This window comes from Ochotona princeps, chromosome 24 (genome assembly GCF_030435755.1).
Source record: "Ochotona princeps isolate mOchPri1 chromosome 24, mOchPri1.hap1, whole genome shotgun sequence".
NCBI lineage: Eukaryota > Metazoa > Chordata > Mammalia > Lagomorpha > Ochotonidae > Ochotona > Ochotona princeps.
In genome coordinates, this window is record NC_080855.1 from 2,502,725 (window position 1) to 2,525,384 (window position 22,660).

At 44.0% G+C, this 22,660-nt stretch overlaps 2 protein-coding genes across 2 annotated transcripts in view; both read right to left on the reverse strand.

The window, feature by feature from the left end:
• LOC131483217 (cytochrome P450 3A6-like) overlaps positions 1 to 15,357 on the reverse strand; it is an 84,315-nt gene extending 68,958 nt beyond the window's left edge. Inside the window, exons 1-2 of the mRNA XM_058680729.1 lie at positions 15,287 to 15,357; positions 7,282 to 7,375 (exon numbers count right to left, since the gene is read on the reverse strand). Of these exons, the coding sequence (XP_058536712.1) occupies positions 7,282 to 7,375; positions 15,287 to 15,357 (165 nt within the window). The remainder of the gene's footprint in view (positions 1 to 7,281; positions 7,376 to 15,286) is intronic.
• LOC101531236 (cytochrome P450 3A6) overlaps positions 1 to 22,660 on the reverse strand; it is a 330,285-nt gene that overhangs the window by 210,813 nt on the left and 96,812 nt on the right. The gene's annotated exons all lie outside the window — the stretch shown is intronic.

The following is a 22,660-nucleotide window of genomic DNA, read 5'->3' on the forward strand; positions in this document are numbered from 1 at the left end:
CAAAGACCAGAAACTGTAGATAAACAAATCAGAGAATACATCCCTGAAATCAACAAGAAACAATAACGCAATGAGAAGAAACTTCAGAAAAGGCAATGATCCAGACGAGAGAGCCAGTACCTCACCAAAAAAAGACCAAAAGCCAATATCTATTTCGGAGATATGAGAAGAAGACATGGAAGCTCTACCAGACAAGGAATTTAAAAAAATAATGTTAAAAGCTGTCAGAGACAATGAGAAGAACTGGGAAGACTTCAAGGAATTCAAGAACCACATAGTCACAGAAATACAGCAAGTCAAAAACAAAATCCTTGACTTAGAGCACAAACTTGAGAGCCTAACTAACAAATAAATACAGCAGAAGAGAGGATCTCTGAAACCGAAGACACACAAAATGAACACACCCAGCTCATTAAACAGCTAGAAACAAGCCTGAACAAAGCCAATAAGACCATTCAGGAGATGAAAGACAACCTAAGAAAATCTAATATCAGAATTATGGGACTGCCCGAAGGAGCAGAAAGAGAATCAGGAATGCAAACGGTGCTCAACGGAATTATACAGGAAAACTTCCAAAACACTTGGAACATGAACCCAGCCCAAATCCAGGATGGTCAGAGGACTCCCAGCAGATATGACCCAAAGCGATCTTCACCCAGACATATGGTGCTCAAGTTCCACTCCAACGAAGACAAAGAAAGAATCCTAAGACAAGTACGAAGCAGAGAAAAGATCACATACCGGGGAAAACCAATCAGGATCACTGCTGACTTCTCTGAAGAGACCCTACAAGCAAGGAGAGAATGGACAAAGATCTTCCAAATCCTGAAACAGAACAACTGTCAACCAAGAATAATGTACCCAGCAAAGATCTCATTTATATTCGAGAACGAAATCAGATACTTCCATAGCAAAGAGAAACTTGAAGAATATGCCAGCACAAACCCAACTCTTCAAAATCTCCTTAGAAATGTGCTAAATTGGGCCCGGCGGCGTGGTCTAGCGGCTAAAGTCCTCGCCTTGAAAGCCCCGGGATCCCATATGGGCGCCGGTTCTGGTCCCGGCAGCTCCACTTCCCATCCAGCTCCCTGCTTGTGGCCTGGGAAAGCAGTCGAGGACGACCCAATGCTTTGGGACACTGCACCCGCGTGGGAGACCCGGAAGAGGTTCCAGGTTCCCGGCATCGGATCGGCGCGCATCGGTCCGTTGCGGCTCACTTGGGGAGTGAATCATCGGACGGAAGATCTTCCTCTCTGTCTCTCCTCCTCTGTGTATATCTGGCTGTAATAAAATGAATAAATCTTTAAAAAAAAAAATGTGCTAAATCCAGAAAAAATAGGGGCAAACCACAAGCAAAGATGGCAAACAGGAAGATCTCCCCACTAAAGCCCACACAAGGAGGGGTAATTACACAGTTACCAACACCCACAAAAACACATATGTATGGCAGGGCAAAATCGCAGCATCTCAATATTGACTCTTAACACAAATGGCCTGAACTCACCAATCAAAAGGCACAGATTAACGGAATGGATCATTAAACAAGATCCAACTATCTGTTGCCTACAAGAGACACATCTAACCAGAAAAGCCTCTAAGAAATTTAAAGTGAAGGGATGGAAACAGATATTTCACGCCAATGGACGAGAAAAAAGGGCTGGGGTAGCTGTCCTAATTTCAGATGATGTGGACTTTAATCTGACACACATCAAAAAGGACAGGGAAGGACATTATATATTGGTGAAGGGATTGATCCATCAGGAAGCAATTACCATCGTGAACATATATGCACCAAATCCCAATGCGCCTAGCTACGTGAAGCAATTACTTACAGACTTAAGGGGAGACATAGATATGCACACAATAGTAGTGGGTGATCTTAACACCCCACTAACAACAATAGACAGATCAACAAAACAAAAACTCAACAAAGAAACAACAGAGCTAATACAAACAATAGAACAACTGGACTTGGTTGATATTTATAGAACTTTTTATCCTAAGGCCACAGATTATACATTTTTTTCAGCAGTACATGGCACCTTCTCCAGGATCGAACACATGATAGGACACAAAGCAAATCTAAGTAACTTCAAAAAGATAGGAATCATACAATGTACCCTCTCAGACCACCACGGAATGAAACTGGAAATCAGCAATTCAAAATGCCCAAGGAAATACAGAAATTCTTGGAGATTGAACAATATGCTATTGAACGAACAATGGGTCAGAGAAGAAATTAAAGATGAGATCAAAAAATTTATGGAAACCAATGAAAACTATGACACAACATTCCAAAACTTGTGGGACACAGCCAAAGCAGTGCTACGGGGTAAATTCATCGCAATTGGAGCTCATGTCAAGGCCCAAGCGAGGCGCCAAATACAGGAACTAAACACACACCTCCAGGAATTGGAAAAGCAACAGCAGATGAGCCCCACACACAACAAGAAACAAGAAATCATCAAAACAAGGGAAGAAATCAACCATATAGAAATTAAAAAAAAACCATACACAAAATCAATCAGAACATAATTAAGAACATAATTAGAAATTACTACAAAGCACTGTACTCCAACAAATCAGAAGACCACCAAGAAATGGAAAAGTTCTTAGACTCACACAACCTGTCAAAACTTAGCCCAGAGGCAACAATCAACATGAACAAACCCATAACTGAAGCAGAGATTGAATCAGTGATTAAAGAACTCCCAACAAAGAAAAGCCCAGGTCCAGACGGCTTCACTACAGAATTCTACAAAACATTCCGAACAGAACTAACCCCAATCCTCTACAAACTCTTCAATATAATAGAAAAGGAAGCGACCCTTCCAAACTCATTCTATGAAGCCAACATTATGTTAATCCCAAAACCGGACAGAGATCCGACAGAGAAAGAAAACTACAGACCTATCTCTCTGATGAACATTGATGCTAAGATACTCAACAAAATCCTAGCCAATAGAATTCAAAAAATCATCTGACAGATCATTCATCCAGATCAAGTAGGATTCATCCCTGGAATGCAGGGATGGTTCAACATTCGCAAATCCATAAATGTGATACACTACATCCAAAAACTGAAAAACAAGAATCACATGATAGTATCAATAGTCGCTGAAAAAGCTTTTGACAAAATCCAACACCACTTCCTGCTAAAAACCCTAACCAAAGTAGGCATAGATAGAAAAATCCACAACATAATCAAAGCAATATATGAAAAACCCAACGCCAGCATCATACTGAATGGAGAAAAACTGGAACACTTCCCACTAAGATCTGGAACAAGACAGGGATGTCCACTTTCTCCATTGCTATTCAACATAGTCCTAGAGGTACTTGCTGAGGCCATAAGACAAGAAAAAGAAATCAAAGGAATCCAAATGGGAAATGAAGAAGTCAAACTTTCACTATACGCAGATGACATGATTCTTTACATAGAAGAGCCAAGAGACTCAACACAGAGACTCCTAGAACTTATACGAGAGTTTGGTAGAGTGGCAGGGTACAAAATTAATGAACAAAAATCAACAGCCATAGTGTATGCAAACAACCCCAAGTTGGAAAAAGATCTAACCAGCAAAATACCATTCAAAATAACAGAGAAAACTATGAAATATCTGGGAATTAACCTAACCAAAAATGTAGGAGACCTATTTGAGGAAAACTACAAACCACTTAAAAAAGAAATTGAAGAAGACCTCAAAAGATGGAGTAACATCCCATGCTCCTGGATAGGTAAAATCAATATCATTAAAATGTCTATATTCCCAAAGGCGATATATACATTCAACGCAATTCCAATCAAACTGCCCAAAACATTCTTCATGGAACTGGAAACAATGATCCAAAAGTTCATCCAGAAGCACAAAAAACCACGAATAGCCAGAACCATCCTGAAGAACAGGAAGTTAGCAGGGGGAATCACAGTTCCAGACCTCTGGACATACTATAGGGCAGTGGTTATCAAAACAGCCTGGTACTGGCACAAAGATAGAGAGGAAGATCAATGGAAGAGAACAGAATCACCAGACAGTAATCCACATAGATACAGTCAATTAATCTTTGACAAAAAGACAAACGACAATCCAGGCAAATGGGAAGGTCTCTTCAATAAATGCTGTTGGGACAACTGGTTGATAGCCTGCAGAAACAAAAAGATAGACCCACATCTCTCACCATACACTAAGATCAAATCTAAATGGATAAAAGACCTAAACCTACATCCAGAAACCTTCAAACTTTTGGAAGAAAATGTTGGAAACACACTGCAACACTTAGGAGTAGGCCCTCACTTCCTAAAAAAGACTCCAAAAGCAGTAGAAATCGAGACCAAAATAAACAATTGGGACCTCATCAAACTAAGAAGCTTCTGTACAGCTAGAGAAACAATCAACAAAGTAAAAAAGCAACCCACACAATGGGAGAAGATCTTTGCGCACGACATAGGTGACAGAGGGCTAATTTCCAGAATATACAAAGAACTACAAAACAACCAAAATGTCAAAACAAACAAGCCACTCAAGAAATGGGCACGGGAAATGGACAGACATTTCACAAAGGAACAAACCCAAATGGCAAACAAGCATATGAAAAAATGCTCAAGCTCCCTGGCAATAAGGGAAATCCAAATGAAGACAACCTTGAGGTACCACCTAACTCCAGTAAGGATGGCACATATACGTAATACCACCAACACTTGTTGGCAAGGATGTGGGGAAAAGGGAACCCTTCTCCAGTGCTGGTGGGACTGCAGACTTGTACAGCCTCTATGGGAATCAGTTTGGCGAATACTCAAACAACTGAAAATCAACATACCATATGATCCAGCAATAGCACTCCTAGGGATATATCCAAAACATCTACTACTCAAGAAACCAACATGCACGTCAATGTTCATAGCAGCACAATCTACAATTGCAAAAACCTGGAAGCAGCCAAACTGCCCATCAATAGAAGACTGGATAAGGAAGCTATGGTTCATCTACTCTATGGAATACTACTCAGCTATTTAAAAAAACGAAATGCAGTTCTTTGTGGTCAAATGGGCCCGACTGGAATCCATCATGCTAAGAGAAATGAACCAATCACAAAAGGTTAAATACCACATGTTTGCCTTAATCTGAGATGAAAAGATGACAACCTGAAAGATAGTACCTGTATAGTGTAATATTATTGCAATCTCTAACAACCTGTATCCAATACAATAAGATAATGCGATATAATCTATAAACCAACAATTAATGTCAGAATACTTAAGATCTACATCGAAAAACTGTAAAACCTACTATACCCTCAATACGTTATGTTAATCCGTAATGGGGGGAGTGCAGGGAAGACTTTCAGGATCATAGAAAGAGTGAGGAAAAAGTATAATATAGCCTATCATGATCAAATCTGGTAATTCATAGACAACAGACTCAAAGTGGCACTAAACAATAGTAAAACTACTATACCAATGCATGAGGGGGGAATCGGGTGCGATCCTCACAACCTCTTAACAGGAGGTCATGTGCGTGGAGCAGGGGGGCACTCCAGGGTAGAACAGATGGCAAGGAGAAAGCCTGGATCCCAACCATGAAGACTCACAGACCTTCACCACAAACTGTTAATACGAGCAACAAGGACTATATCCCAACTGCCAAGGAGGCCACAGGGAATTGGATGCCCTCAGAGACCGAGTACTCTGAGGTCACCCACCCCCAACCGGAGCTCCCGCAGGGGATGGAAGAAGTCCAAACACTACCGCGCAGAAACCAACGTCATCGGAAAGACAACCAGAAGCCCTGAGCGGCCCGCAGAAACAGAAGAACAATAAACGTGCCTCGGGACCAGGGAGAAGAGCTTTCTCTGGACCGAGCCTGGCTCCACCTCTGGACCCCCACCCTCCCTCGCAATGACCATCAGGATCGCTCCGAAAACCCCTCACAGCAAACAAACAATCATACAAACTAAAAAAAAAAATGAAAATAAATAGACAAACAACAAAAAGTAGAGCTTGGAATCTGACAGGAAAGAGCTGGCATGGATTGGCTCATGCCTCGCTGGGTAGGACACGAAGATTAGTCACTCTTCACCATGATGTTGGGGACTTTCCTGCACACCCCCCCAAAAAAAAAAAATGTTCTGCACCTTAACTGTTGACAAATGTCTTGTTAGAGTTACAAGCCAGTCTAGATTATCTTAAAGTCTGCCAAGATCAGCAAAATTATACTTCAACACAACAAATGGCTAAATACTAAAATGAAATAGACACGAGACAGCTGAATGGTACCTTATAGCCATTTTAAGGTATATAGCAGCCAGTCCTGTACATAAACTAAAATTGAAATGTCAATGAGCTAATCATAGGTTGTGGTTAAGAACTTGCTTCTTTTTTTTTTGTTTTGTTTTGTTTTGTTTTTGTTTTTTTAACATACTGGTTACGCAAAACCTTGTCAATTCCATAATGTTACAAATTGCTGTTGATGTTATATTGAGATTCTTAATTGACTGTGATGATATTCTACCAGCTCTGACTTTGGACCAGAAATGGTCTCCCCAAGAAATTGTTCAACCCATCGGGACAATAAGTAGCTGGACTCTATGCTTGGTATATGTTTCCAAGGAAAGAATCTTGATGGAATTTGAACTGTAATACTGCATCAAGGTGGAGGAATCCAACAGGGTGGAACGGGAATGGGGAGGGGTGGGGAGATTCCCAGAGCCTATGAAACTGTCACATAATGCATAATAATTAATAAAAAAAAACAAAAAGAGGGAATTCAGCAATTCTTTGGTGAATAAAATCATCCAATTCTCTCGAGGTGAATACTTCGGTGCCTAAAAAACTGAATTTGAAAACTATGCAAGAGGAAAGTACCAAAAGCAATCATGGTCTCTTGCTACAAACAGGAGAGTTGGAATCTAGAGCACACAGCTTCATGAATCGCCAAGGGGTCCCCTTCCCGCATTGCTCCAAATACAACCATAGTGATACACGTTCGTGAGAATGTGCCAGGGAAAACTCAAAGCTCTCTATAATGTTCACAGAGCATGAACATCAAGTCTCAGCTGAACTGTGAGACCTCAGCTGACGCACCACAGAGTAAGTTTCTTTTCACCTGAGGCAAACGTGAGACTTCTAGCCCCACAGTAGACTTCTCCATCTCCTGGGACCCACACACCAGTCAGAACGTGGAAAAACTCACAACTTCCCTGCGGAAGAGAACTTCAACTCATAGAATTCACTGGCTCTGAACAAACACATGAAGCAGAGGAAACAGTTCAAATCACACTCACCTTGCGGTAGCACAAGATATTACCCAGGAAAGGCAGAGGTGTTGGCCCAGGAATGCCCAGTTTCTTAAAAACGCCGTGTGTAAGGGTGCCATATCTGTAAAGTCAAGGAGGAGTCAGGTCACAGGGGTGATAGTTTACATAGAGGTGACACCTGCTCAGGAATCAGAACAAATCAGGGAGGTAACAAGTAGCCAGTGACTAACAGCAGAACTAATTATCTCCTTCCACATCACAAGTTCGCCAAGAAGTCACAATGACTCAATAAAGGCCTTCAAAGTCCCATTCCTAGACTGAGTCCCTGAAAAACTCCCCCAAATGACAGTGGTTCTGAGAGGTTTAGAAAATTTGGGGAAACTCTGCAAGACTTTAGCCTAGGTAAAAAGTATTATTTTTTGGATAAGGCTCCAAAAGCACAAAGAATAAAAGCAAAGCTAGACAAATGGGATTACATCATGTTCACAGCAGAGGAAACACTTGACAAGCTAAAGAGGCAACTGACAACATGGGAGAAAATATTGGCAAATTCTGTATCTGATAAAGGATTTAATCTAAGATTCATAAAGAGCTCAAGAAACTCAACAACAAAACAAATAATACAGTTAGCCAAGGAGGCCACAGGGAACTGGATGCCCTCAGAGGCCGAGTACTCTGAGGTCACCCGCCCCCAACCGGAGCGTCCGCAGGGGATGGAAGAAGTCCAAACACTACTGCGCAGAAACTAACGTCATCGGAAAGACAACCAGAAGCCCTGAGCGGTTCACAGAAACAGAAGAACAATAAATGTCCTTCGGGACCAGGGAGGAGAGCTTTCTCTGGTCTGAGCCTGGCTCCACCTCTGGACCCCCACCCTCCCTCGCAATGACCATCGGGATCGCTTCAAAAACCCTCACAGCAAACAATCATACAAACTAAAAAAACGAAAAAGAAAATAAATAGACAAACAACAGAAAGTAGAGCTTGAGATCTGACAGGAAAGAGCTGGCATGGATTGGCTCATGCCTCGCTGGGTGGGACACAAAGATTAGTTACTCCTCACCATGATGTTGAGGATTTTCCTGCACACCCTCCCCCCCAAAAAAAAATGTTCTGCACCTTAAATGTCAACAAATATCTTGTTAGAGTTACAAGCCAGTCTAGATTATCCTAAAGTCTGCCAAGATCAGCAAAATTATACTTCAACACAACAAATGGCTAAATACTAAAATGAAATAGACACGAGACAGCTGAATGGCACCTTATAGCCATTTTAAGGTATATAGCAGCCGGTCCTGTATATAAACTAAAATTGAAATGTCAATGAGCTAATCATAGGTTGTGATTAGGACTTGCTTTTTTTTTTTTTTTTAACATACTGGTTACTCAAAACCATGTCAATTCCATAATATTGCAAATTGCTGTTGCTGTTATATTGGGACTCTTAATTGACTGTGATGATATTCTACCAGCTCTAACTTCAGACCAGAAATGGTCTCCCCAAGAAACTGTTCAACCCATCTGGACAATAAGTAGCTGGACTCTATGCTTGGTATATGTTTGCAAGGAAAGAAACTTGATTGAATTTGAACTGTAATACTGCATCAAGGTGGAGGAATCCACCAGGGGGGAGGGGAGGGGAAGGGGTGGGGAGATTCCCAGAGCCTATGAAACTGTCACATAATGCAAAATAATTAATAAAAAATATATATAATAAAGCACCAAATAATACAGTTAATAAATGGGCAAAGAGCATGAACAGGCATTTTTTAAATGATGAAATGTAAATGGCCAATGGACAAAGGAAAAGATACCCAGGGTCACTAGCCATCAGAAAAATGCAAATAAAAATCACAATGAGGTTTCTACCCATCCCAGTCACAATGGCTATCAATAAAATAATAATACTGGGTTCAGACCTTGGGTTTGGGGGCAAGTGCCGCTCCTCACAGTGTGGCGGCTGTGGGCGGTGCCCCTGCCCGGTTGGACCCAGTGCTGGGGGCTCACCCCAAAGACTCTGCTGCAAGGCATTGAACGAGTCCTTGGCTCACCCAGGACCCAGGGCGGCCAGTGCACCATGTGGTGCCAGGCTTTGCCTGCTGGCTGCCCAGTGGCCTGCTCTAGGGTTTTTTAAGATATATTTGCTGCCTGGGGACACCCATGACTAAGTCGAATTTTAGTGTAGGTGAGTAGTGAATCTTGGGTGATTCCCAGTGACAGGGTCATGGAAGTTTTAGGCATGTGTGGGGACTGAGACCTGGTGGTTTGGAGGGAAGTACCCAGGAGACAATTACAGTTAGTCAGATACACCAAACCAATTCGGAATACAGAAATGGCCTGTTTGCCTAGACCATCACTGATCGTCACATACCAGCCCACACCAATACTATGGATGGGGGCGTCTTTGGCAGTGATGGGTACCATTACCCAACTGTTTGGTGGAGTGGTGGAGTGGTCACACTTGGCAGGGTCAAGACTGTATCCAGCACGCGAGAGAACTTGGTCTGGGGGTAGATTCTATGGGGTTGTGTGGGCCCAACCCTCCCAACCCTGTGGAAATACAAGTTCCCTAGTTGGATACCCTAACAGGGTTGAGGTTTCCACCAAGAGGCGCGAGTGCTGGAATGGGGGCTGCATTCTATCTAGGAAACAGTTGCAGTCACCCGTGGCACTAGTGTGGGCTGGAATTGGATGCACCAGGCCAGTTCAGACCCCAACACCATCTGGTGTCATGGAGAACCAGGGTAGATGTGGGACTGACTAGGTTGGGTCTCAACCCCCTACTGAGCCATGTGTGAGCTGTGTGTGGGTATGGACGAGCCATGGCTGGGCTGAAACATCCAACAACAAGAACCAGAATGGGGTGAAAGCCAGCCAGGAAAAGCCACTATTCCTGCTAGGACAGGAGGTGAACTGAGTAGGGTTGGCTCAAGGACCCCCTGGTATGTGCAAAATCTGACATTGGGAGGGGTTCTGATGGAGGAGCCTGGGAAACTTCTCTGGCAGGACACAGTCCCTGCAGGTAAGCGCAAGAAGCATGATAGGAAACAGCTCAGAATAGGCCATGGAAAGTTTCCCAATGGCACACATTCGGCATGGGTCAGGGGCAGACCAGGCTGAATCAGTTCATGTCATCCACTGGCAAATCCGATCACCAGAACAGAGTGTGGGTTGAGGCGGGTTTGGTTGCGACAAAACCAGTACACATTATGGAATGCCAGGGTGAGGTTGCCTTTACTGGATTTGACTGCAGTGCCCAACCAGCACACGTGAGATCCAGGAAGGGAGGGACAGAGCTGGCAGGGGGATTAAGGGGCTGGTCCCTTCGCCGGACAGCTACTCCCACTGGAGAGCATGGGCTGGGATGGGGACAGACCAGACTAAGCAAGGCTGCAACACCTGTGCACTGCATGTGGACTAGATCAGGGGAAAGCCAGGCTGGGCTGATTGTTCCTGTGGGTGCAAGCATAAATTAGAGCAGGTGAGGGATGTTTGGGCTTGGCCGCAGCATCAGCTGGCAGAAGCTGGCGCTAGGACTAATTCTGTCAAGTCAAACCACAGAACCACCTAAAGAATGCATAAACCGGGACTGAGAGAGACCTGGGAAGGAAATAGTGGGTTCCCCCCTCTTGGGTCACTACTCCCACGGGAGGGCATGAAAACTTAGATGGGGGCTGGGGTGGCTAGACAGAGAGGCACTCAACAACATCCGTGAGGGCTGGATGGTTGAGTTGGTTAGATGGAACTAAGCTTTAATACCCATTGACGAGTACAAGAGCCAAATGGGATGTGGGACAGACTGGTCTACTGCTACACATACTGGCAAACCAGGGTAGGGGGTGGGCCTGATGGGGGTTATTGTGGGTCGCCCCGACTAGGCTGCAGCTCCCACTGGTTGATGTAAGGGCCGAGTATGTGCTGGGCAGAACCACACTGGACTGCAACACCCATTGGTTCCAGTGCAACTCGGAACTGAAAACAGAACCAACCCAGCAATTGCAACCACCAGCTGATCGGGGTGATGGACTGTGCCAGGCCCTGTCCTTGCTAGAACATACAAGAATCTGGTCTGGGAATACCTCAAGGTTTCTTTGGAACTCTCCCCAATCGAACTGCTGGACTCAGAACTCTAACCAAGAAAAGACAGAAGACAAAACAGGTCAATCATTCATCTCAGCTATATGTTGGCAGCGAAATATGGGGCAAACAGAGACTTTATGGTGGACCATCTCAATCAGTGGACGACCTCATCGAGCGAAACAGGAAGCCATTCATAACTGGAGAACTATTAAAACCACTTGAGCAAATATCTCAGAGCATGCCCCACAACCAGGACTTGGGGTGGGCAGGAAACCGGGTGGGGCTTCTCCCTCAACATCCCCCTTTACCTCAGATACATGATGGAAACAATATTGACAAAATACTATTACCCACTTCCCTATACCCCCTGAATCTTTTTTTTTAACCGCAATTAACTATGTAAAGATTGTCAACAACAATACAATAAAAAAATTTTTTTAAAAATATTACTGGTAAGGATGTTGAGATAAGGGAACTTTGATATGCTAATGGCAGAAATGTAAACTAGTACAATCTTTATAGAAAACAGTATGAAGAGTCCTCAAAAATAGGAAAGTTGATCTGCGATATGATTGAGCCATTTCACCTCATTCCTGGGAATTTGCCCAAAGGGAATGAAATCAGTATAGTTATCTTCTTTGACTTATATTTACGAAATACATAAAATATGCTCTCTTTATATCAATAAGTGTTTTTAAAATGTGTAATAAAAAGAAAAAGAACTGGGCCTCCTTGAAGCTTGTGCAGTGGACAGCATGCCCTGATGCTCATGGGGGACACGACAGATCATTGAGGCCAGTAGAGGATGTCTGGTACCATGGCAGAACATGAAGATCAGAATAAATTAGACAACTCTACCAGCCAAACTTTGACAGCAAGTATCTGGGCAAGTAGAGCCTCTAGGGTTGACTATGTCAGTCAATGGACCTTAAGGAATACCTCAATGTTGGAGCAATGGAATCAAGAGCATCTCAGAACTATCAAAACTACTTAAGCAATACCCTCAGAACATGCCCCACATCGGAGAACGTAGGATGACATCAAGTGGCCATCCCTCATCCCTGGCTGCTGATGCAGTTTGGCTGCTGTGAACAGCCCTTTCTCCGACTCCCCTACCTTCCTCCAGATACAGGAAGAAAAAGGAGAGGGCCCGGCACCGTAGCCTAGCAGTTGAAGTCCTTGCCTTGCATGTGCCAGAATCCCACATAGGTGCCTCCAGTTAGTGTACCAAGAGCCCTGCTTCCCAGCCAGTTTCCTGCCTGTGGCCTGGAAAAGCAGTGAAAGATGGCCCAAAGCATTGGGATCCTGCACCCACATGGAAGATCCAGAAGAAACTCCTGGCTCCTGTCTTCGGATCAGCTCAGATCCAGCCATTGTGGTCACTTAGGGAGTGAATCATCAGACAGATCTTCCTCTCTGTCTTTCCTCCTCTCTGTAATCTAACTTTCCAATGAAAACAAATAAAAATACATCTTTTTAAAAGTTGGAAGCAATTGTTTCATTCACTTCCCCCATTTCTTAGCCCTTCCCACCCTAATAAGTGGTCCACACGAGCTTAGATCCATCCCTACTGTGTAACCATCATCAAAAATACAACAAATTGGTTCCAGCAGCATGGCCTAGCGGCTAAAGTTCTCGCCTTAAAGCCCCGGGATCCCATATGGGCGCCGGTTCTAATCCCGGTAGCTCCACTTCCCATCCAGCTCCCTGCTTGTGGCCTGGGAAAGCAGTTGAGGACGACCCAAAGCCTTGGGACACTGCACCCGCGTGGGAGACCTGGAAGAGGTTCCAGGTTCCTGGCTTCGGATCGGCGCGCACCGATCCGTTGCGGGTCACTTGGGGAGTGAATCATCAGACGGAAGATCTTCCTCTCTTTCTCTCCTCCTCTGTGTATATCTGGCTGTAATAAAATGAATAAATCTTTTTAAAAATACAACAAATTTATTTAAAAAGAGAAATAGGGGGTTGAAGGCATAAAATTCACCAGGATGGCCCCAAGGTAGGATATTGAGCAAGTATGGCTGACGAGTATGCTCTCTATAAATGGTTCAGTATGCTATGCAACTGCTGCCAACAACAAGAGAGAGCCTTCCGAAGTTCACACTTCCTGACAGTTAACAGGTACATACATTATGCAACAGCCAATAGATTCATAGCATGTTCAATATGAATCGTACTATGGCCCAATATCCTCTTTCAATATTAGCCTCTAAGATACGATAGGTTACCAATACTATCTTTCAATCCAGTAGTTATCATATATTTGATCAAATAAAACTGAAAGACTATATGAACTCACTTGTGTTTGATCACCACAGGCACCTACTACAGATTTTCCATGCCTATTACATGAGGGCATGGAAAGTCTGACACCAGAGGCCAAATTTGGGAGGGGGTGGCTTTCATTATTCCCACCCCATTCCTTCCTTTGCTACTACCACCACAGCTAGCGAATTAAATTTTTCCCTGTAGGTCTGGCACTGCACCATAGCCGTGCCAACATCCCATTAAGGCATTAGTTCAAGTTCCAACTTTTCTTCCAATCCAGCTCCCTGATATTTTGGGAAAGAAGAAAGTGGTCAATGTGCTGGGGCCCCTGCCACATACATGGCACACCTGGAAAAGCTCTTGACTCCTCACTGGCTTCCAAGCAATTGTTGAGGCCATACGGGGAGTCAACCAGCATATGCAATAGCTCATTCTGAAATTCACTCTATTTGTAATTCTCCATATAAATAAAAATGGGGGTTCTTTTCATTCTGAACTTGCAACCTGTCATGTGACCTTCCAAATCAACTGAGCAGTTACTGCGTCACAACATAGTCCCTGAAGGAAGATCTTTAATACATAAGTCAGGGGACAGCATAGTAGGATCTCAGCTACTCCACTTCAGATCTACCTTCCTATTTGGCTTGTGAAAGAAGTGGAGGATGCTCAAGTCCTTGCACCCTTGTGGGAGACCCAAAAGAAACTCCATGATCCTGGCTTATGAGCAACTCAGCTCCAGCCACTGTGAACAGTTGGAGTGAACCAATTGGTGGAAACATTCTTTCCGCCTCTCCTTCTTTTTGTAGCTCTGCCTTTCAAATAAAGACAAATCATTTTCAAAAAATAAGTTCACACTAGACCACAGCAAGGTAGAAGGTGGTCTGGGTGAACCTTTGGCTTCTTCCAGGTTTTCACTGTTGGGGTTCAGTAATTCTGCCTTGGGGAACTAGAGGAGGTTCACAGAAGGGCCAATCATTTCTGTTGCATTTATGGCCTGTCAACATGGTGAAGGCAGAGCCCATTCCACAGCCACTGACTGGGACTGCACCACAGGGCCCACAGACTGCATTGTTGTTTGCCTGACTATGAGAATACCTTTCAGTGTCAGCCTCACTATCAGACAGAACACCAACATGGTGTCACCATCCCCAGGCTATGAGCAGATGAGATGCCAATTTGTCTGCCCTTAGAGTGACCTGCACTGAGAGCCAGGAGCCCTCAGTAGCTCTGTGACTCCTACTCTGAGAGGGAAGACTATTGTTTCACTTCCTATGGCAGAACTTAGAAGGTGAAGCTACAACATACCCAGGCAAGCCAACACTCTCCTGCCCTCAGAATCACCCGAGTTTGGCCCCTGGGTGAGGATCCCACTGCACTTAGCAACCACATGTTTACAATCTGTCTCTGCTGAATTCACGCTCATTAGTCTTACACAATCTGAGAGTCAATCAGAAGACCCTCCTTAGAAACAGATGTCACTAGACCTGCCTACAAGCAGAGACTGGGAACTGGATGGGGTGAGATAGGTCAATTCTCTCATTAAAATCAGTAAATACCCTTCTGTTGGTATTACCCAGAATGTGGGCAACTTCCCCTCTGATCATCAGAACAGATGAATGAAAGACAGGCTTATTACCATTCCAGATGCAAGGCTACAGGAGAGATCAGATGGACAGCTACTCACAGATACAGGAGCACCAGGCTGGCAGCCACGAGAACCCAGGTTTCTAAGGAAAAGTCTGGCATCAGATCCATTGCCACTCACTGCTGCAGCTCCTCCTCTGAGTGTTCCCTGCAGCTGTATGTGATGCTTTTTGCTGGACTGCGCGTGCACAGCTGCCCTGCCCTGTAAGCTGTGATCCATTCAAGGCAACTGGAATATTTATGTATGGAGCAGGGGGTGTGACTGGACCTACAGCCAATAGAAGAGTTACTCATGCCCCGCCTGCAATCTGGGGCTCTCTCCAACTTGGCAGTGGGCAAAGAATCATAGACATCCCTCAGTGATCCTGGTCAAGTTCTAAAAAAACTCAAATCAAATCAAATCAATTCTAAAAAAAACAAAACAAAAAACCTCGACATTATTGATTTATTAGTCACATCAGAAACAGGTGAAACTCTGACAGCAAATCTCCCCAGTCTACCTTTCTCTCCATAGCTGTCCTCAACCCAAATGATTTGAAATCAAAACAACCTACACCTAGAAATCTTACTCAGAAAGTTTCATCTGACTAGAATGCCCATGTGACTATAGAAGGCTCCAACTCCTTCAAATCCCAAAATACATAGAACCCATCCTGGTAGAGTCTTTCTTCACCAAACTCCATTAACACAGAAAAGCACTCTCTCCTCCAGGTATATCGTTAGTCATACACACACACACACACAAACACTTGGGTCACTATCCTCCCTGCTCTCCAGCATCGTATTTGGCTTCCACATCCCAAGCATCTCAAGGGCATGGCCTTAGTCTCTGTTGTGCTCCCAGTTTCTAGCACAGTGAGTCTCAACAGGTTGATTGAGTCAGGTATGCCCTTTATGCCCTTTAGCTGTGACCCAGTAGGGAATACTACATCTTCCTGGATTATTGCACCAGCAAGAGGAGCTGTCAGGGTCTCAGTTCCCATCACTGTACATTAAGGATGATCCTGCTGCAATAAGAACTCCTAAAGAGTGGATGATATGCCCTGAGCTATGTCAATTCAAGTTACATCCTGTGTACACAGACGACGCTGCAGTAGACAAATCAGATTACACTCACTATCACCCCTGCTCTATGAAAAGATTACTTGTGTAATAACAATGGATGGATGTTATAGAAAAACACAAGAAAAAAAGGAAAAAAAAAAACACAAGAGCAGCTCAAAAGGCCAGGTGGGGGCCCAGCACAGTAGCCTAGCCACTAAAGTCCTCCTCTTGCATGCACCAGGATGAACACCACCAGGTCAGTGGGTGTGAACTTGTTGTCCAAGCTTTTCCTCTGGCACCTGTAGTTCAAGTCCCATTGGAGTCTGACCCACTAGGCATCCCTCAGAGGAATCCACAGTTCATTTCTTTTAAGTGCTAAGGACCACAGAACAGAAAGCAGCTAGTTCGTTAACAAAGAAAGTGAGAGGAATGTAGATAGGATCAGGATATGCAGACGGCATGCTCAGAGGCGTATGAGGGACATGATGGCCATCTCATCTAGGCCAGTAGGGGACATCAACTGCCCCATCAGAGGATGGAAAGCAGAACAGGTTGCACAATTCTGACCAAACTTTGCAGCATGTTCCTGAGTCTGTGGATGCAGTAAGGTAGGCTTTGCCAACCAATAGACTTTGGAAAGATTTTCTCAACCCTGGAACAACAAAATCAACAACTTCTCAGAATTATCAAAACTGCTCAATAAACACCTTCGGGATACTCCCACACCAGGGTCCCTAAGACGTCATCAAATGACTGACCCCCATACCCAGGTACTGATGTAGACACTGACAGCAAGGAGTGGCCCCATCTCCTTGATGAAGACACAGGAGGAAAAAAAAAATCATTTTTCTCACCCACCTTTCTCAGAACCTGACACTCTCCACCCTAATCGCAGGTCCATATGCACATGCATCCAATCTTAACTATGTAAACAATATTAGAAATTTTAAAAATGTAAGGTACTGTTGGGTACCCTTTCCCTCTGTTCCCAAAGAAGAACATATGATATATTCTAACAAGAAAGGATTCTAGTGGCATCTGATAGCTATGAATTATCTCACATAATCTAATGCCAGTTTAAGCTATTTGGTTGCAAAAGCACCTGTGAAATGGATATGCTTTCATTTCCATCCAAAAAATAACAGCTGGCTAAGATGATTTCATAACCAGGCCTTATGTGGTCACCCACTTCCCCCTTTAACCTCAGGATCAGACTAGCTGGAATCTAGACCAGGAACTAAAGTGAATCTAACACCTAAACAAAGCAAATGATCTTCTCAGCATGGGAAAATAGTAGAGAACAAATTCTTGGTGCCACTTAATTCCATAGATGATAATACCTCCTAACATGAAGATCTGCAAACTGAGAAGTATACCAAACATGAGAAAACACTGTGTGGGAAAAAAACACCCAATCCAAAGCGCTTATCTGTTATCCATAACATACAATGATAAAAAAGATCCAAACATTGTACTGATTAGAGGTAGCAGTGAAATAAACAAGAAATAAACTTTAGGACAAATAATCAGACAAGCATGAGAAATATCCTGTCCTTATCAACTGTAAATGACTCAGCTTTATTTCAGAGTCTTTAGCAATGGGTCTAAGTTAAATGTTCAATAACATTCAGGAAAGCACTAGGCTCTGATTTCAAAGTAAGTTTGTTATCTAGGGACACAGTAATGCAAGGAACATGTTCATCCTGAAACCCCCATCTTTTCCTACATTAGCCTAAGTGATCCCTCTTTGGGAAAGTGACTGGCATGTCAGAGTGAACTGCTCACAGTCTGAGAAAGCAGAACTTCCCTGGAATGGTTTGTACAATTCAATCAGATTTCACAAGAGACAACCTCTAGAATTATATATATATATATAATATGTGTAATAAGGAGAAAAGATATATATATATATAATAAGGAGAAAAGATATAGATAGATAGATAGATAGATAGATAGATAGATAGATAGATAGATAGATAGATATAGACATATATATATCTGATGTGATAGCTTAATAGCTGAAGTCCCTGCCTTGAACACATTGGGATCCCATATGGGTGCCAGTTCATATCCTGGCTGCTCCAGTTCCCTTCCAGCTCCCTACTTGTAGCCTGGGAGCACAGCAGAAGATGGCCCAAAACCTTGGGACCCTGCACCCATGAGGGAAACCCAGAAGAGGCTCCTGGATCCTGGCTCCAGATCAGCTCAGCTTCAGCCATTGCAGTCACATGGGGAATAAAACAACAGACAGAAGATTTTCTCTCTGTATCTCCTTCTGTCTGTATATCTGCCTTTCCAATAAAAATAAAGTAAATCAGAGAGAGAAATAAAAGACAGGAAAGCAAAGGAAAGGAAAGAAAGAGAAATAAAGAAAATTAAATAAATTACTTATCTGAGCTAATGTTCCTGTTAATCTTAGGTCAATATTGATCTTATCGATTTGGGGTAACCAGAGGCCTCAGGCCTCATTCCTACAATAGTGAACAAAGTGACAGGTCCCTAAAAATTCTCTCTTCACATCAAAGGAGGACACCTCATTTCCGTGCCCTTGTATGTTGGTCGCACTGTGTACATGCTGTGTTAAACCATAAAGCAGCAAGAATCTACTAGTATTCCCACAGCTTACCCTTTAACAGGGAAAAGAACAAATGCACAATGACACTAGACAAGAACTGAGATAAAGTGACATGGAGAGAATGACCTCTTTATTAATCTCCAACCAATACTTGACACAGCTGACTCTTTTCTCCTAACTCTCTTCCTCTCTGAAAAACACAGAGACAACAGAATCCCCAAGTCTTGAGAGATGAAATAAATATGGTGGGATCTGAGCATGCCTGGGTCAGACTGCTCCTCTGTCCCTTTAGGAAAATGACCAGACTTGGCCTCAGAGGATCAAGGTCCTCCTAGTTCCATCACAGGACTGCCTGCCCCTGTGTCCCTCAGAACTTTACAAGATACCTCTCCTCCTTTATTCTATGTATCTTGTACATCAAATAAGTCCACCAGCTCAGACAGGAACCAACATCTAATGAGGGAAGGGTGGAGTATAAACACAGAACAGGTTAAACTGGAAAAAACAATTGACCATTTAGGCTCTGAGTTCTACATGCTAGAGTAGATTCTCAACTAGAACTTCAGAGAAACACACACACACCCTACACCTCAAAGGATAGCTTATTATTTTAAGTACATGTCTATAATAATTGATTTAACTAATTCCACAACACAGATATAGGTATTGTCCTAGTCTGCACTTTACAAAAGCAAAAACAGCCTCCTAACAGCTAATTTGCCCAGAGATGGTTTTACTTTCATCACTAGCAGAGCCAGCATAATTTAGATTGCCTAGCATTAGAAGTTAATGCCTATAAAAAATAATGTCTGTTCAATAAATGCTGTTGGGACAACTGGTTGATAGCCTGCAGAAACAAAATGATAGACCCACATCTCTCACCATACACCAAGATCAAATCTAAATGGATAAAAGACCTAAACCTACATCCAGAAACCTTCAAACTTTTGGAAGAAAATGTTGGAAACACACTGCAACACTTAGGGGTAGGTCCTGACTTCCTAAAAAAGACTCCAAAAGCAGTAGAAATCAAGACCAAAATAAACAATTGGGACCTCATCAAACTAAGAAGCTTCTGTACAGCTAGAGAAACAATCAACAAAGTAAAAAAACAACCTACAGGATGGAAGAAGATCTTTGCACACTACATAGGAGATAGAGGGCTGATCTCCAAAATATACAAAGATCTCCAGAGAAACCAAAACACCAGAACAAACAAACTGCTCAAGAAATAGGCATGGGAAATGGGCAGACATTTCACAAAAGAACAAACCCAAATGGCAAACAAGCATATGAAAAAATGCTCAAGTTCCCTGGCAATAAGAGAAATCCATATTAAGACAACAATGAGGTACCACCTAACTCCAGTAAGGATGGCACACACAAATAATACCACCAACACTTGCTGGCAAGGATGTGGGGAAAAGGGAACCCTTCTCCACTGCTGGTGGGACTGCAGACTTGTACAGCCTCTATGGGAATCAGTTTGGCGAATACTCAAACAACTGAAAATCAACATACCATATGATCCAGCAATAGCACTCCTAGGGATATATCCAAAACATCTCCTACACAAGAAACCAACATGCACGCCTATGTTCATAGCAGCACAATCTACAATCGCAAAAACATGGAAGCAGCCAAAATGCCCATCAGCGGAAGACTGGATAAGAAAGCTATGGTTCATCTACTCTATGGAATACTACTCAGCTATTTAAAAAAAAAACGAAATGCAGTTCTTTGTGGTCAAATGGGCCCGACTGGAATCCATCATGCTAAGAGAAATGAACCAATCCCAAAAGGTTAAATACCACATGTTTTGATGGACTTGTGAAAATTCATGAAAAGATACAAATTGTAAGATAGGAGGGGAGAACAATGAGCGGGGAGTGAAGGGAACTTGGGGAAGGGAAAGGCAAATCCCAGTGCCTGTTAAACTGTGCCATAAAACAATAAAAAAAATTAGGGCTGATTTAAAGGTGTATAGAACCCAGTTGTATATAAACTGAAATTGAAATGTCAATGAAGGAGTCGCAGGATGTGTTAAAGATTTGCATTTTTTTTTCAACATGTTGGTTACTCAATACTATGTCAATTAATTCCATAATGTTATAAATCATTGCTGATGCTATGTTGCGGCTTTTACTTGATCACGATGATACTCTACTGGCTCTGCTTTCAGACCAGAGATAGTCTCCCCAACAAGCCGTTGAACTTATCTGGACAATAAAATGCTGGACTTTATGCCTGCTATATGCTTGCAATGAAAGAATCTCATGTGAACATGAACTGTGGTAATGCAACAAGGTGGAGGAATCCACCATGGAAGGAGGGTTTGAGGATGGGTAGGGGGAATCCCAGTACTTATAAAACTGTGTCACATAATGCAATGTAATTAATAATAAAAAAATTTAAAAAAAATACCACATGTTTGCCTTAATCTAAGATGAAGAGATGACAACTTGGAAGATAATACCTGTATATTGTAATATTAGTGCAATCTCTAACAACCTGTATCCAATGCAATAAGATAATGCGATATAGAGAGAAAAAGATGGCCGACTGCAGAGAGCTGGTGTAGGGTGGAGTAGGGAAGGAGGGGAGCCGATCCAGCAGAGAAACAGGCCAGGAGGTGCGAAACTGTAGGGAGAAGAACGAGAAGGTCACTGGAGTCCACTAAAGCAAGAAGATCTACACAGCGTGAAGGAACAGCCGCAAAAAGTAGGAAAGAAAATACAGCACGCCGCGAGAAACCTGGTGAGTCACGATCCCAGGCAGGGGGAAGGCGGCGGAGGCTCAACCGCCCCAGGGAAAACAGAGGCGGCTGGAAGGATAGGCGCCCACACCGACAGGGGCACCAGTCCCCTGGAAGGCAGGAGCCCCCAGAGGAGGCTACTGGACTGATCATTGGGTGCATCATCCCTGCAGAAGTGGAGGAAAAGCAGGGGAGATTTCCCAGAGGCTTGCCTACCCGCTGCTCAGCGGCAGAGGGAGAGTGCAGAGGGAACAGGAGCGGCGCTGTGGGACTGGGGCTCAGAGATCCCCGTATCGGCTCTGAGCTGTGAACTGGCTGTGGGAGAGTCAGTGGATCCTGTTGCTGGACTCGCCCTGAGCCCCAGAGGCTGGGCAACGCTCCACAGGGCCTCACGTCCTGGGCAGAGGAGCAGACTAGTGGGGGCATATCTCACCTCAAGGGCTCTGTGCCTCTCAGAGATCAGCTTCTACCCTTGAGAGAGTGCAGCTGAGGAAGTGGCTTCTTCAGGGCAGAGTCCCCAGCTGGGCTCAGCTAGAGAGGCCAGACCAGAGCGGGCTCAGCTGAACTGGCCTGACAGGTTTTCCCAGCAGGAGCCCACTCGGAAAGACGTGCCTGCGGTGTTGCAGCCCTCAGCAGAGCAGCGCTTCCGAGTTTGGCACTGGGGCCGCGGAGATTTCCAGCCCAGCACAGGCCGGGGTTGGGGATTTTAGACTCCGAGCAGCAGGAGCCCCTGCTGTGCTAACCTCAAGCCCTGAAGGAGAGTCTCGGCTCAGCACTGAGGCGGAGACCCCCGCTGTATTAGCCTTGTGACCCAAAGCCCAGGCGCGGCTCAGCAGAGTGAATCTGTAGGGCACTGCCTTTGAGAGGGAGCCACAGGGGAAGGGGCCTGGCACTAGGGCTGGCCCACAAAGCCTCCTGACCCAGCTCAGGGCTGTGATCTACAGACCCTGAAAGCAGCTGGTGACTCAGGCAGTAAGCCCTGCTGGGCTCAGCCGGAGACCCCAAACCAGAGCCGGCTCAGCTGAATCACCGCTAAAATC